The sequence below is a fragment of the Euprymna scolopes genome, chromosome 35, assembly GCF_053919585.1.
Source record: "Euprymna scolopes isolate OS-2025 chromosome 35, ASM5391958v1, whole genome shotgun sequence".
Taxonomy (NCBI): Eukaryota; Metazoa; Mollusca; class Cephalopoda; order Sepiida; family Sepiolidae; genus Euprymna; species Euprymna scolopes.
Window position 1 is genome coordinate 80,851,817 of NC_136516.1, and position 14,657 is coordinate 80,866,473.

The 14,657-nt window shown below is 34.3% G+C and overlaps 1 protein-coding gene across 2 annotated transcripts in view; it reads right to left on the reverse strand.

The window, feature by feature from the left end:
• Nucleotides 1–14,657, reverse strand: part of LOC145259958 (aspartate aminotransferase-like) — a 146,465-nt gene that overhangs the window by 68,925 nt on the left and 62,883 nt on the right. For both annotated transcript variants that reach the window (XM_080117935.1, XM_080117936.1), the window contains exon 2: nt 1,650–1,873. In XM_080117935.1, the coding sequence (XP_079974061.1) occupies nt 1,650–1,873 (224 nt within the window). The remainder of the gene's footprint in view (nt 1–1,649; nt 1,874–14,657) is intronic.

A 14,657-nucleotide genomic window follows, 5' to 3' on the forward strand; every position in this document is an offset into this window, starting at 1 on the left:
ATGTATAGATGGGGGTTGAAGGAGAACGACGAGTCCCCACTAACAAAACATGGCCCAGTTGATCGCTAGAGAATAAATATATATTTCTTTAATTTTAGAGATTATTCATCCAGGGCAACGTACAAGTACACAAAGACAACTGCCCTTTATATAATAGACTAGCAAGGATACCTGGCATTGCCTGGGTTCATAAATAATAGAAGAAATTAAGTTCCGTTTGGACACAGCTGTCATACTAAAGAATGTTGAGCGCCTTTTTATTACTATATACCAATCCCATCGTGGGCAACGTCGATAATTTTTTTTTGTAAATTCTGCGGCAGTTCTACCCCCATCCCTATATGGAGGTGGGTAATTTGTTAAGCGTACTTTAATGTAACAATTTCAAAATCAAAAGATACGGTAAATATTTGATTTAACTTGAAAATCCTACTTTAAAAACGGATAAAAACACGAAAATATAATCGCCGGAAAAAAAAAAAAGTACCTGATCACCTTCCACTAGATTCTTCAGCAGTTTTACCTCCGTTTCAAATTATGGGAAGGGGGAGGTAAACAAAAGATTAAAGGCTACAAAGAGAAGAAGCTATTCTAAGGATACCGAACACTTTTTAATGACTATATACCACTTCTATCCAGTGCAAAGTGATTTTCCTAAATGCTGCCTCAGTCTAGAAAGATTTCTTTTTACGGTCCATTTTAACGGCCATGTTACTTTGTAGGTGGCTGTCTCAGCACGGTTCGTAAACTTTAGAATCTTTTTTTTTTTTATCTCCTTTAAAGATAGAAGAAAAAACTTTAAAAAATAGCACAAACTGAAATTAATTCAATTTAAAAAATAACAAAATAGAAATAAAAAATCCCCCAGAAAACTATGCTTTTTTTTTTTAAAAATCAAAATAAGCATTTTTATGTTTTAAAAATGATTGCTGATTACTAGAATTAAAAATTTAAAAAGAAAAAATATGATCCGTGCTAGGCGCAAACCTTAAAAAGCGAACATCGTAAGCAAGCACGCTATCTATTAGGCCAACGGCGTTATGACTTTGCAAATTTATCTTTTTAAAGTGAAGGTGGGACTAAACACTATTCATGTATGCGTTAATTATTAATAAAGAGCGTTGAAGGCAAATAAAATGATATTTGTACCTAAAAGAAGTGATGATTCTTTTTTCTTTCTTTCTTTTTTTTTTTTTAGATATTATACGTCCGGATCCTTGTTCTTTCAGTCGATACCATAATCATAGTGGTTTGTTTTTTATTTTTTTATTTTTAGCTAGACATAAAAACAAACACACATACATACACGCAGACGTTTGCTCTTTATGTAATAGATTATCATATTCTAAATACATTTTCCAAGCAGTGGATGAGAAGGAGAGAAAGAAAAGAAAAGAGAGAGAGAGAGAGAGAGAGAGAGAGAGAGAGAGAGAGAGAGAGAGAGCGAGAGAGATTACCTCACAACTCCCTACTACATTTAATACATTCGTTTCATTCGCCTCCCTACGTCTGCCAATCACTCATTCAACACTGATATTATATCAGAGTTGAATTACTTTCTTAGCAAAACCAGAGATAGAGCACTTTAACCAACTATTTACCCAAGGTTTTTTTTTAATCAAGAATGTCACAGTGTGTGACTGATTTACCTTGCACGGGCACATAGTCATTCTCTTCAGCATATTCCTTGAGTGCTTCCACGGCAACTTCCATCACAGGAAATGGGGATTGTCCAAAGGCAAAGTTATAAATTTTTTCACCAGCCTTGATTTTTTTCTTAATCTCTTGATTCAAGCTGACATTTGACGCCATTCCATAACCCTTCAGGTGGGAACGGATTAATTGCCTGTTTGCCATTGTGTCACCTTTTATCCTGAAAAAAAAAAGAAGCAAGTAAAATAAATATCAAGATCAATTTTCCTACAGTACAGAGTGGAATGATAAATTTGTCGCCCTAAAGGAAACAACACTTCAACTTTATTTTAAAAATCTTATTGAAAAAAAATCAATTCAGGTAACTTGATTATGTAGTACAGCTGACGTTTACTAAATGCCTTCAGCTTCAATCACCACCTCGATACATGTCCAGAACTGAAAGCATGCCTTTTCCAGGAGCGCTAGCAGGAGGTCTGCGAATACTCTGCGGATGGTGATGATCAGACTGCCTTTAGTATTATGGGAGGTCATTTTATTAATGTTCTCAACGTATGACCAAACGAAGTAGCCTAATGTGTTCAGGTCGGGGGAGGAGGTGGGCAGTGAGAGACAAGTACAAAATCGTAGCACTCCTTCTGAAGCCAAGCCTGGGTTTCTTTGGACTTGTGGGTCGGCACCGAGACCTGCTGCCACAACCAGGGTCTGCCAGTGGCCACCTGATTGCACCAGAGCATCGTCACACATTTCAACACATCCAGGTACACTTTGGTGTTGATTTTCAAGCCGACTTCAAAGATCTGCGATGGCATGATGTGGCCCTCATTTGAAACCAAACACTGCGGCTGAAAACTTCTTTGAGCTGTGCCCTCATACGTTGAACTATTCGCATTTGCATTTTGAGGGTGATGGCAATGGTCCTGTTGTCATAACTTGGATTGGTAGAGAGTATGAATTGTAAGGCAGCGTACCTCCGATCACGCTTGTTGAACATTGCGTCACTTTCAGACATGATAGAAGGCTCCTATCGCTCTTGGGATTTGTACGCAACTGGCTAACTAGTAGATGGTTTGCAAAAAAAAAAAAAAAAAAGAAAAAAAGGAAAACCTGTTTTCATCAAACGGAAATGGAATCATGTCGTATTTTCTAGGGCGACAATTTTATCGTTCCACCCTGTAGACGCATAGCTATAGTGAGAAATTTGAAAATCCGTTCAGAAATCAGATAATGTGATGCGGGATTTTATTTGACAAATAAATGAATTCACTGATTCACAACGAAACTGATGTGCTGACTCCAAAAATCACGTTAGTTTTGCTCAATCAGGTCAATATTTTGAGATATGGAAGTGCAAGATATTTGTTCTAGTAATGAGGAGCTTTGTTGTCAAAAATAAAGCCAGAAATTATGCAGAACTTGTCAACAGAAATCTGGCCTGCAACATCAACCTACTTTCACATATTGACCGGTTTCCTAAGAACCTGTGCTTAGTGAGCGACAAGCAGGGTCGAGATTCCATCAGGACCTGAAATAGATGGTAACCAGGTATCAGGGGTGCTGGGATGCAGTCATGATGCCTGATTACTGTTGGAATCTGAAAAGAGATCTCTCTGCCGCTGAGCATTCCTGGAGTTTTAAGAAACAGAAGTTCAAGCTCTGAAATTTGAACAATGGTAAAGTAATCTACAATTTATGCGTACTTACCTTTATTAATGGCCACCATTCAGTTTACATTAATCGATGTTTCTATAAGGTAATCAATATATGTTGTTGACGAAATATTTTTTTCTCTTAAAAACATTTAGGATGATATATGTTGACAAAAATATGCCGATAATGTCACAAAACTGTAATCATATTACAGTAGAACCCTGGGATACGTTTTTAAAGGTTACGATGTGGAATACGATGTTTTTCCGGTCCCTGGTTACGGTATTTGGCTCACCTTACAATGTTATTTATAATGGTATTTGATTATATACATGTGTATTATATACTGTACTGTATTACGTTACTAATTTTTAATATGTACTGTATAAAATTTTGCTTAAGATCCCAATCCCGAAATGGATTAATGCCATATCCCGGGGTCCTACTGTAATATAAAAACAAATGAACATTGACCTTTATGAACAACTTTTCAATGAATTACAATTTATATAAATGAGAAGAGAAGTTTTGAAAACGATTTTTTCTGATCCCCTGAAACCCACGGCTCTTAATTAATCGATTCATACTTCTTTAACGTCTCAACTAATGAATCCTCCTTGTTTTTACAAGAACTCTAAAAAGTTCGCGAACATTCTGTTTTTCATTATTGCTGTAAACTTCCATTATAAACATATATAAAATGTCTCTTGTGTGGATATATGCCTTCTGAATTCATTTTTTATTTTTTTTTATTTTTTACTTTATAACATTTGATTATAAAATTGCAAATCTTTTTCACTGAAAACATTTCTCTGAATCCGGCCCACCCTTAAAATACTTCTCTCATTACAAACCACCCTAAAGGAAAACCTCAAAACTGGTGCTGAAGTTTTGTATAAAATTTTCCTAATCCCTGAAACTCACGCCCCTTAATCGATCCAGACTTCTTCTAATGTTTCAGCTAATGAACGCCCTTGTTTTTACAAGAACTCTACAAATATTCACGAACCGTCTGTTTTCCTATTACTTTAAACTTCCATTTTAAACATAAATTATCTCCTTTTGTGAATATATGTCTTCTTAACTAATGATTTTGTTTTTTTTTTCCGTATTACATTGTCTCTAGTTTTTCCCAAATTTGAATATAAAACCTGCAAAACTTTTTCACTGAAAATATTTCTCTGAATCAGGCACATCCCCAAAACACTGCTCCCATTACAAAACACCCTAAAGTAAAACCTCAAAACTGGTGCGGAACATATCCCTATATATTTACCTGCTTCAGAACTACAGCAAGATGGGGCACAATGCTGGCAGGTCTGGAAAACTTTCACAGGATCAGTGCTTTTACCAAGACACCATCTCTAGGTGATTGCTTACTGAGGCTTAAGAACGCTTCATCTGTCCTCAAAAAATTCTCTCTTCATTCAAATATATTTTTTTCAGAAAATGTAAATTTGTAGAAGGCAATACAATGCAGAGGCGTAATGGATAAACACAAAATGAAAAAAAACTTAAGATAACAGTGGAATAAGCTATGCAGATTCACCTTTATTAATATATGTATTTTTTTGGTGCTTCTACACTACTGGCACGAGATTTCGGAAATTGTAATATTGAATTTCACATGGAAAAAATGGCAGCTATGTATTCCTCGTATTTTTAAGATGATTATATCCAAAAATTACGAAAATCGATAAGGTAGAAAATTTTTTATTAAAGAAAATAGAATTTGAAGAACACGATCATGTATGCCTATATAAGACACAGGGGGAGTCACAATTTCCTCCCAATAATTTTTGGAAAACTCAGAAAAAGTTTTTGGAATTTTCCAAATGGACCCGAGGTAATTGAATCAGTGCGATATTTATTATTTTTGCTCGAATAAAATCTGTATTTTTTATTTCCTGCATGCCCATGGGGTTTTGGCAGGTTCGCAAATGTGTTTAGGTCAGTGGGAGATGTTAATGAGACACAAGCCCAGTTTACAGGACGGATTTACCTGTATTTTTTTTTCATATTTTATTAAAAAAATTTTTGTTTAAAGATATATTGTGTTCTTACTTATGTCAGCATAATCAAAAAGAAGATTCATATTGTAATATTTCGACTCCTATCATTCTTAGAAGTTTGACTCTTTTCAAAACACTGGTAAGAATTACCTGTTCAAGCCCATCATCATCGTCGTCAGTTTTACATATGTTGGACGGCTTATAGAAATTGACTTCCAAACTAACCTATCTTTGGCTAGGTCATTATTTAAACTACATAACCTGGAATGCAAAATCATTTTCTTAGTTAAGGCAAAATTTTTATAGACCGGATAATCGTTCTGAGGTGATGGGGTGGGGGGAGACCAGTGCTTTTATTGAGAGATCATCTCTAGGTGATTACCTGCTAAGGTTAAAGCATGTTTCACTTGCCCTAAAATAATTAATCCTTATCCTCAAGTGATTTTTGGGACTTGATAATCGGTGATTCATTAATACAAAAAGCAATAAACTAAAAAGAAAACTGAAGATATATATAAAAAGCAATAAAACTAAACTGAAAAAAAAACCCCAAAAAAACAAAAAATACACAAAATACTAAAAGTAAAAAAAATACTGCAAAGTAAAAACTAAAAAAATGAAAAAAAAAATACTGAAAAAGTAAAAAAAAAAATGACTAGAAAAACTAAAAGAAAACTAAAAACAAAGAGGTAAAAGAAAGTTAAATAAAAAAATAAAAAATACTAAAGTAAAAAAGTATGAACAATAACTTTAAAAACTAAAAGACTAAAAACAAAAACTAACAACACTGCAAAAAACTAAAATAAACACTAAAAATTAAGTAAAAAATAAATAAAAACGAAATAACTAAATAAAAACTAAAAGCTAAAAAATTAAAAACAAGAAAAACTAAAAAATAAAAACAAAAAAATACAAACATAAAACAATAAAAAAAAAAACTAAAAAGAGAGAAAAAAAAACTGATGAAATCTTTACCATCTTCGGAAAGTGTGCATGTGTGTATAATTTAAAAACAATTTATTTTACTGCTTTACTGTCATTTTGCCAGATTTGCAAAAGTTTACAACAAATTTTTCTTATTAAAATCAAAATATAACTTTGCCAAAAAATAATATTGGCAAATAAATATTAACTGGCAGCATGACATCGACCGATTCGCAATAACCACCTGACTTGGCAAACGTTAACCATTCTAATTTTACAACTCCTGCATTCTGTTTAAAATTACCTTCGTTTTCTTGACGCTAGGGATGATTAAAGTACCTTGTGTTTCTGAGATGCGACCATGGTCGCTATGACTCATTGGTCAGTCTGTCACGCGGCATATTTCTCAACAAATACACAGATTGAATGGACGAATCTTATTTCAGATGAATTATCATTGGTTTGGCATGCTTCGTTTAGAAATAGAATCTGTTTGGTCACTCATGCTTAGATTTGAAATCTCTTTTTGATTGGTATATCATGTTTAATTTTGAAATAACATTTTACATGGCTTGTCATACTTACTTGTTCGTTGGTCTGTCACGTTCAAGCTTTAAATAGTTTCTTTGTTGCTCTGTCACGTTCAAACTTTAAATAACTACTTCGTTGCTCTGTCACGTTCAAGCTTTAAATAACTTTTTCGTTGCTATGTCACGTTCAAGCTTTAAATAGTTTCTTCGTTGCTATGTCACATTCAAGCTTTAAATAGCTTCTTCGTTGCTATGTCACATTCAAGCTTTAAATAGTTTCTTCGTTGCTATGTCACGTTCAAGCTTTAAATAACTACTTCGTTGCTCTGTCACGTTCAAGCTTTATATAACTTTTTCGTTGCTATGTCACGTTCAAGCTTTAAATAGCTTCTTCGTTGCTATGTCACATTCAAGCTTTAAATAACTACTTCGTTGCTCTGTCACGTTCAAGCTTTAAATAACTTTTTCGTTGCTATGTCACGTTCAAGCTTTAAATAGCTTCTTCGTTGCTATGTCACATTCAAGCTTTAAATAGCTTCTTCGTTGCTATGTCACATTCAAGCTTTAAATAGCTTCTTCGTTGCTATGTCACGTTCAAGCTTTAAATAACTTCTTTGTTGCTATGTCACGTTCAAGCTTTAAATAGTTTCTTCGTTGCTATGTCACGTTCAAGCTTTAAATAGTTTCTTCGTTGCTATGTCACGTTCAAGCTTTAAATAGCTTCTTCGTTGCTATGTCACATTCAAGCTTTAAATAGCTTCTTCGTTGCTATGTCACATTCAAGCTTTAAATAACTTCTTCGTTGCTATGTCACGTTCAAGCTTTAAATAGTTTCTTCGTTGCTATGTCACGTTCAAGCTTTAAATAACTTCTTCGTTGCTATGTCATGTTCAAGCTTTAAATAGCTTCTTCGTTGCTCTGTCACGTTCAAGCTTTAAATAACTTCTTCGTTGCTATGTCACATTCAAGCTTTAAATAACTTCTTCGTTGCTATGACACGTTCAAGCTTTAAATAGTTTCTTCGTTGCTATGTCATGTTCAAGCTTTAAATAGCTTCTTCGTTGCTATGTCACATTCAAGCTTTAAATAACTTCTTCGTTGCTATGTCACGTTCAAGCTTTAAATAGTTTCTTCGTTGCTATGTCATGTTCAAGCTTTAAATAGCTTCTTCGTTGCTATGTCACATTCAAGCTTTAAATAACTTCTTCGTTGCTATGTCACGTTCAAGCTTTAAATAGTTTCTTCGTTGCTATGTCATGTTCAAGCTTTAAATAACTTCTTCGTTGCTATGTCACGTTCAAGCTTTAAATAGCTTCTTCGTTGCTATGTCACATTCAAGCTTTAAATAGCTTCTTCGTTGCTATGTCACATTCAAGCTTTAAATAACTTCTTCGTTGCTATGTCACGTTCAAGCTTTAAATAGTTTCTTCGTTGCTATGTCACGTTCAAGCTTTAAATAGTTTCTTCGTTGCTATGTCACGTTCAAGCTTTAAATAGTTTCTTCGTTGCTATGTCATGTTCAAGCTTTAAATAGCTTCTTCGTTGCTATGTCACGTTCAAGCTTTAAATAACTTCTTCGTTGCTATGTCACGTTCAAGCTTTAAATAGTTTCTTCGTTGCTATGTCACGTTCAAGCTTTAAATAGCTTCTTCGTTGCTATGTCACATTCAAGCTTTAAATAGCTTCTTCGTTGCTATGTCACATTCAAGCTTTAAATAACTTCTTCGTTGCTATGTCACGTTCAAGCTTTAAATAACTTCTTCGTTGCTATGTCACGTTCAAGCTTTAAATAACTTCTTCGTTGCTATGTCACGTTCAAGCTTTAAATAGTTTCTTCGTTGCTATGTCATGTTCAAGCTTTAAATAGCTTCTTCGTTGCTATGTCACATTCAAGCTTTAAATAACTTCTTCGTTGCTATGTCACGTTCAAGCTTTAAATAGTTTCTTCGTTGCTATGTCACATTCAAGCTTTAAATAGTTTCTTCGTTGCTATGTCACGTTCAAATTTTAAATAACTTCTTCGTTGCTATGTCACGTTCAAGCTTTAAATAGTTTCTTCGTTGCTATGTCACGTTCAAATTTTAAATAACTTCTTCGTTGCTATGTCACGTTCAAGCTTTAAATAGCTTCTTCGTTGCTATGTCACATTCAAGCTTTAAATAGTTTCTTCGTTGCTATGTCACGTTCAAGCTTTAAATAGTTTCTTCGTTGCTATGTCATGTTCAAGCTTTAAATAGTTTCTTCGTTGCTATGTCACATTCAAGCTTTAAATAGCTTCTTCGTTGCTATGTCACGTTCAAGCTTTAAATAGTTTCTTCGTTGCTATGTCACGTTCAAGCTTTAAATAGTTTCTTCGTTGCTATGTCATGTTCAAGCTTTAAATAGTTTCTTCGTTGCTATGTCACATTCAAGCTTTAAATAGTTTCTTCGTTGCTATGTCACATTCAAGCTTTAAATAACTTCTTCGTTGCTATGTCACATTCAAGCTTTAAATAACTTCTTCGTTGCTATTTCACGTTCAAGCTTTAAATAGTTTCTTCGTTGCTATGTCACGTTCAAGCTTTAAATAGTTTCTTCGTTGCTATGTCATGTTCAAGCTTTAAATAGTTTCTTCGTTGCTATGTCACATTCAAGCTTTAAATAGTTTCTTCGTTGCTATGTCACATTCAAGCTTTAAATAGTTTCTTCGTTGCTATGTCACGTTCAAGCTTTAAATAGCTTCTTCGTTGCTATGTCACGTTCAAGCTTTAAATAACTTCTTCGTTGCTATGTCACGTTCAAGCTTTAAATAGCTTCTTCGTTGCTATGTCACATTCAAGCTTTAAATAGTTTCTTCGTTGCTATGTCACGTTCAAGCTTTAAATAGCTTCTTCGTTGCTATGTCATGTTCAAGCTTTAAATAGCTTCTTCGTTGCTATGTCACGTTCAAGCTTTAAATAACTTCTTCGTTGCTATGTCACGTTCAAGCTTTAAATAGTTTCTTCGTTGCTATGTCACGTTCAAGCTTTAAATAGCTTCTTCGTTGCTATGTCACATTCAAGCTTTAAATAGCTTCTTCGTTGCTATGTCACATTCAAGCTTAAAAAAACTTCTTCGTTGCTATGTCACGTTCAAGCTTTAAATAGTTTCTTCGTTGCTATGTCACGTTCAAGCTTTAAATAACTTCTTCGTTGCTATGTCACGTTCAAGCTTTAAATAGTTTCTTCGTTGCTATGTCACGTTCAAGCTTTAAATAGCTTCTTCGTTGCTATGTCACATTCAAGCTTTAAATAGCTTCTTCGTTGCTATGTCACATTCAAGCTTTAAATAACTTCTTCGTTGCTATGTCACGTTCAAGCTTTAAATAACTTCTTCGTTGCTATGTCACGTTCAAGCTTTAAATAACTTCTTCGTTGCTATGTCACGTTCAAGCTTTAAATAGTTTCTTCGTTGCTATGTCATGTTCAAGCTTTAAATAGCTTCTTCGTTGCTATGTCACATTCAAGCTTTAAATAACTTCTTCGTTGCTATGTCACGTTCAAGCTTTAAATAGTTTCTTCGTTGCTATGTCACATTCAAGCTTTAAATAACTTCTTCGTTGCTATGTCACGTTCAAATTTTAAATAACTTCTTCGTTGCTATGTCACGTTCAAGCTTTAAATAGCTTCTTCGTTGCTATGTCACGTTCAAATTTTAAATAACTTCTTCGTTGCTATGTCACGTTCAAGCTTTAAATTGCTTCTTCGTTGCTATGTCACATTCAAGCTTTAAATAGTTTCTTCGTTGCTATGTCACGTTCAAGCTTTAAATAGTTTCTTCGTTGCTATGTCATGTTCAAGCTTTAAATAGTTTCTTCGTTGCTATGTCACATTCAAGCTTTAAATAGCTTCTTCGTTGCTATGTCACGTTCAAGCTTTAAATAGTTTCTTCGTTGCTATGTCACGTTCAAGCTTTAAATAGTTTCTTCGTTGCTATGTCATGTTCAAGCTTTAAATAGTTTCTTCGTTGCTATGTCACATTCAAGCTTTAAATAGTTTCTTCGTTGCTATGTCACATTCAAGCTTTAAATAACTTCTTCGTTGCTATGTCACATTCAAGCTTTAAATAACTTCTTCGTTGCTATTTCACGTTCAAGCTTTAAATAGTTTCTTCGTTGCTATGTCACGTTCAAGCTTTAAATAGTTTCTTCGTTGCTATGTCATGTTCAAGCTTTAAATAGTTTCTTCGTTGCTATGTCATGTTCAAGCTTTAAATAGCTTCTTCGTTGCTATGTCACATTCAAGCTTTAAATAACTTCTTCGTTGCTATGTCACGTTCAAGCTTTAAATAGTTTCTTCGTTGCTATGTCATGTTCAAGCTTTAAATAACTTCTTCGTTGCTATGTCACGTTCAAGCTTTAAATAGTTTCTTCGTTGCTATGTCACGTTCAAGCTTTAAACAGCTTCTTCGTTGCTATGTCACGTTCAAGCTTTAAATAACTTCTTCGTTGCTATGTCACGTTCAAGCTTTAAATAGCTTCTTCGTTGCTATGTCACGTTCAAGCTTTAAATAGTTTCTTCGTTGCTATGTCACGTTCAAGCTTTAAATAGCTTCTTCGTTGCTATGTCATGTTCAAGCTTTAAATAGCTTCTTCGTTGCTATGTCACGTTCAAGCTTTAAATAACTTCTTCGTTGCTATGTCACGTTCAAGCTTTAAATAGTTTCTTCGTTGCTATGTCACGTTCAAGCCTTAAATAGCTTCTTCGTTGCTATGTCACATTCAAGCTTTAAATAGCTTCTTCGTTGCTATGTCACATTCAAGCTTAAAATAACTTCTTCGTTGCTATGTCACGTTCAAGCTTTAAATAGTTTCTTCGTTGCTATGTCACGTTCAAGCTTTAAATAACTTCTTCGTTGCTATGTCACGTTCAAGCTTTAAATAACTTCTTCGTTGCTATGTCACGTTCAAGCTTTAAATAGTTTCTTCGTTGCTATGTCATGTTCAAGCTTTAAATAGCTTCTTCGTTGCTATGTCACATTCAAGCTTTAAATAACTTCTTCGTTGCTATGTCACGTTCAAGCTTTAAATAGTTTCTCCGTTGCTATGTCACGTTCAAGCTTTAAATAGCTTCTTCGTTGCTATGTCACGTTCAAGCTTTAAATAACTTCTTCGTTGCTATGTCACGTTCAAGCTTTAAATAGCTTCTTCGTTGCTATGTCACGTTCAAGCTTTAAATAGTTTCTTCGTTGCTATGTCACGTTCAAGCTTTAAATAGTTTCTTCGTTGCTATGTCATGTTCAAGCTTTAAATAGCTTCTTCGTTGCTATGTCACGTTAAAGCTTTAAATAACTTCTTCGTTGCTATGTCACGTTCAAGCTTTAAATAGTTTCTTCGTTGCTATGTCACGTTCAAGCTTTAAATAGCTTCTTCGTTGCTATGTCACATTCAAGCTTTAAATAGCTTCTTTGTTGCTATGTCACATTCAAGCTTTAAATAACTTCTTCGTTGCTATGTCACGTTCAAGCTTTAAATAACTTCTTCGTTGCTATGTCACGTTCAAGCTTTAAATAGTTTCTTCGTTGCTATGTCACATTCAAGCTTTAAATAGTTTCTTCGTTGCTATGTCACGTTCAAATTTTAAATAACTTCTTCGTTGCTATGTCACGTTCAAGCTTTAAATAACTTCTTCGTTGCTATGTCACGTTCAAGCTTTAAATTGTTTCTTCGTTGCTATGTCATGTTCAAGCTTTAAATAGTTTCTTCGTTGCTATGTCACATTCAAGCTTTAAATAACTTCTTCGTTGCTATGTCACGTTCAAGCTTTAAATAGTTTCTTCGTTGCTATGTCACATTCAAGCTTTAAATAACTTCTTCGTTGCTATGTCACGTTAAAATTTTAAATAACTTCTTCGTTGCTATGTCACGTTCAAGCTTTAAATAGCTTCTTCGTTGCTATGTCACATTCAAGCTTTAAATAACTTCTTCGTTGCTATGTCACGTTCAAGCTTTAAATAGCTTCTTCGTTGCTATGTCACGTTCAAGCTTGAAATAACTTCTTCGTTGCTATGTCACGTTCAAGCTTTAAATAGTTTCTTCGTTGCTATGTCACGTTCAAGCTTTAAATAGCTTCTTCGTTGCTATGTCACATTCAAGCTTTAAATAGCTTCTTCGTTGCTATGTCACATTCAAGCTTTAAATAGCTTCTTCGTTGCTATGTCACATTAAAGCTTTAAATAACTTCTTCGTTGCTATGTCACGTTCAAGCTTTAAATAACTTCTTCGTTGCTATGTCACATTCAAGCTTTAAATAACTTCTTCGTTGCTATGTCATGTTCAAGCTTTAAATAGTTTCTTCGTTGCTATGTCACGTTCAAGCTTTAAATAGTTTCTTTGTTGCTATGTCACATTCAAATTTTAAATAACTTCTTCCTTGCTATGTCACGTCCAAGCTTTAAATAGCTTCTCATTTTTCTGCCATGTTTAAGCTTTAATATAGTGTCTTCATGGCTATATCACGTTCAAGCTTAATATAGCTTATCCATTGCTATGTCACATTCAAGCTTAAAATGGCTTCGTTGCTATGTCACGTTCAAGCTTTAAATATCTTCTTCATTGCTATGTCACGTTCAAGCTTTAAATAGTTTCTTCGTTGCTATGTCACGTTCAAGCTTTAAATAGTTTCTTCGTTGCTCTGTCACGTTCAAGCTTTAAATAACTTTTTCGTTGCTATGTCACATTCAAGCTTTAAATAGTTTCTTCGTTGCTATGTCACATTTAAGCTTTAAATAGCTTCTTCGTTGCTATGTCACATTAAAGCTTTAAATAGCTTCTTCGTTGCTATGTCACGTTCAAGCTTTAAATAACTTCTTCGTTGCTATGTCACGTTCAAGCTTTAAATAGTTTCTTCGTTGCTATGTCACGTTCAAGCTTTAAATAACTTCTTCGTTGCTATGTCACATTCAAGCTTTAAATAACTTCTTCGTTGCTATGTCACGTTCAAGCTTTAAATAGTTTCTTCGTTGCTATGTCACGTTCAAGCTTTAAATAACTTCTTCGTTGCTATGTCACGTTCAAGCTTTAAATAACTTCTTCGTTGCTATGTCACGTTCAAGCTTTAAATAGTTTCTTCGTTGCTATGTCACGTTCAAGCTTTAAATAGTTTCTTTGTTGCTATGTCACGTTCAAATTTTAAATAACTTCTTCCTTGTTATGTCACGTCCAAGCTTTAAATAGCTTCTCATTTTTCTGCCATGTTTAAGCTTTAATATAGTGCCTTCATTGCTATATTACGTTTAAGCTTAATATAGCTTATCCGTTGCTATGTCACATTCAAGCTTAAAATGGCTTCGTTGCTATGTCACGTTCAAGCTTTAAATATCTTCTTCATTGCTATGTCGCATCCAAACTTTAAATAGCTTCGTTCCTACATCACATTTAAGCTTAAAATAGCTTCTCAGTTTCTATGTCACGTTCAAGCTTTAAATAGCTTCTCTATTGCTCAGTCACATTCAAGCTTTAAATAGTTTTTTCGTTGCTCTGTCACATTCAAGCTTTAAAGAGCTTCTCCGTTGCTCTGTCACCCTTAAGTTTAAAATAGCTTCTTCATTGGTTAGTCATGTTTAAGGTCTAAATAGTTTCTTCGTCGCTCTGTCCCCCATTGTTTTAAATAGCCCCTTGGTCTGTCATGCTTACATTTTGCGAACTATTAAGGAGTAACACTCAGGATTGTGAAATGCAAGAAGAAAAGAGGGCATACATATACTCCTTAACAGCATTTACTGAATAGTGAAGGGTCTCCAAGGTGTATTTCATGGAACATGATACCGTGGGGATTCTTCCCGGCTGACTATAGCATGGTAGTTTTTCAAGTCCAATGTAAATAAGTACTTACTGACCTGTTCTCTTAAATAGCTAAGTCCTACCAAAGTT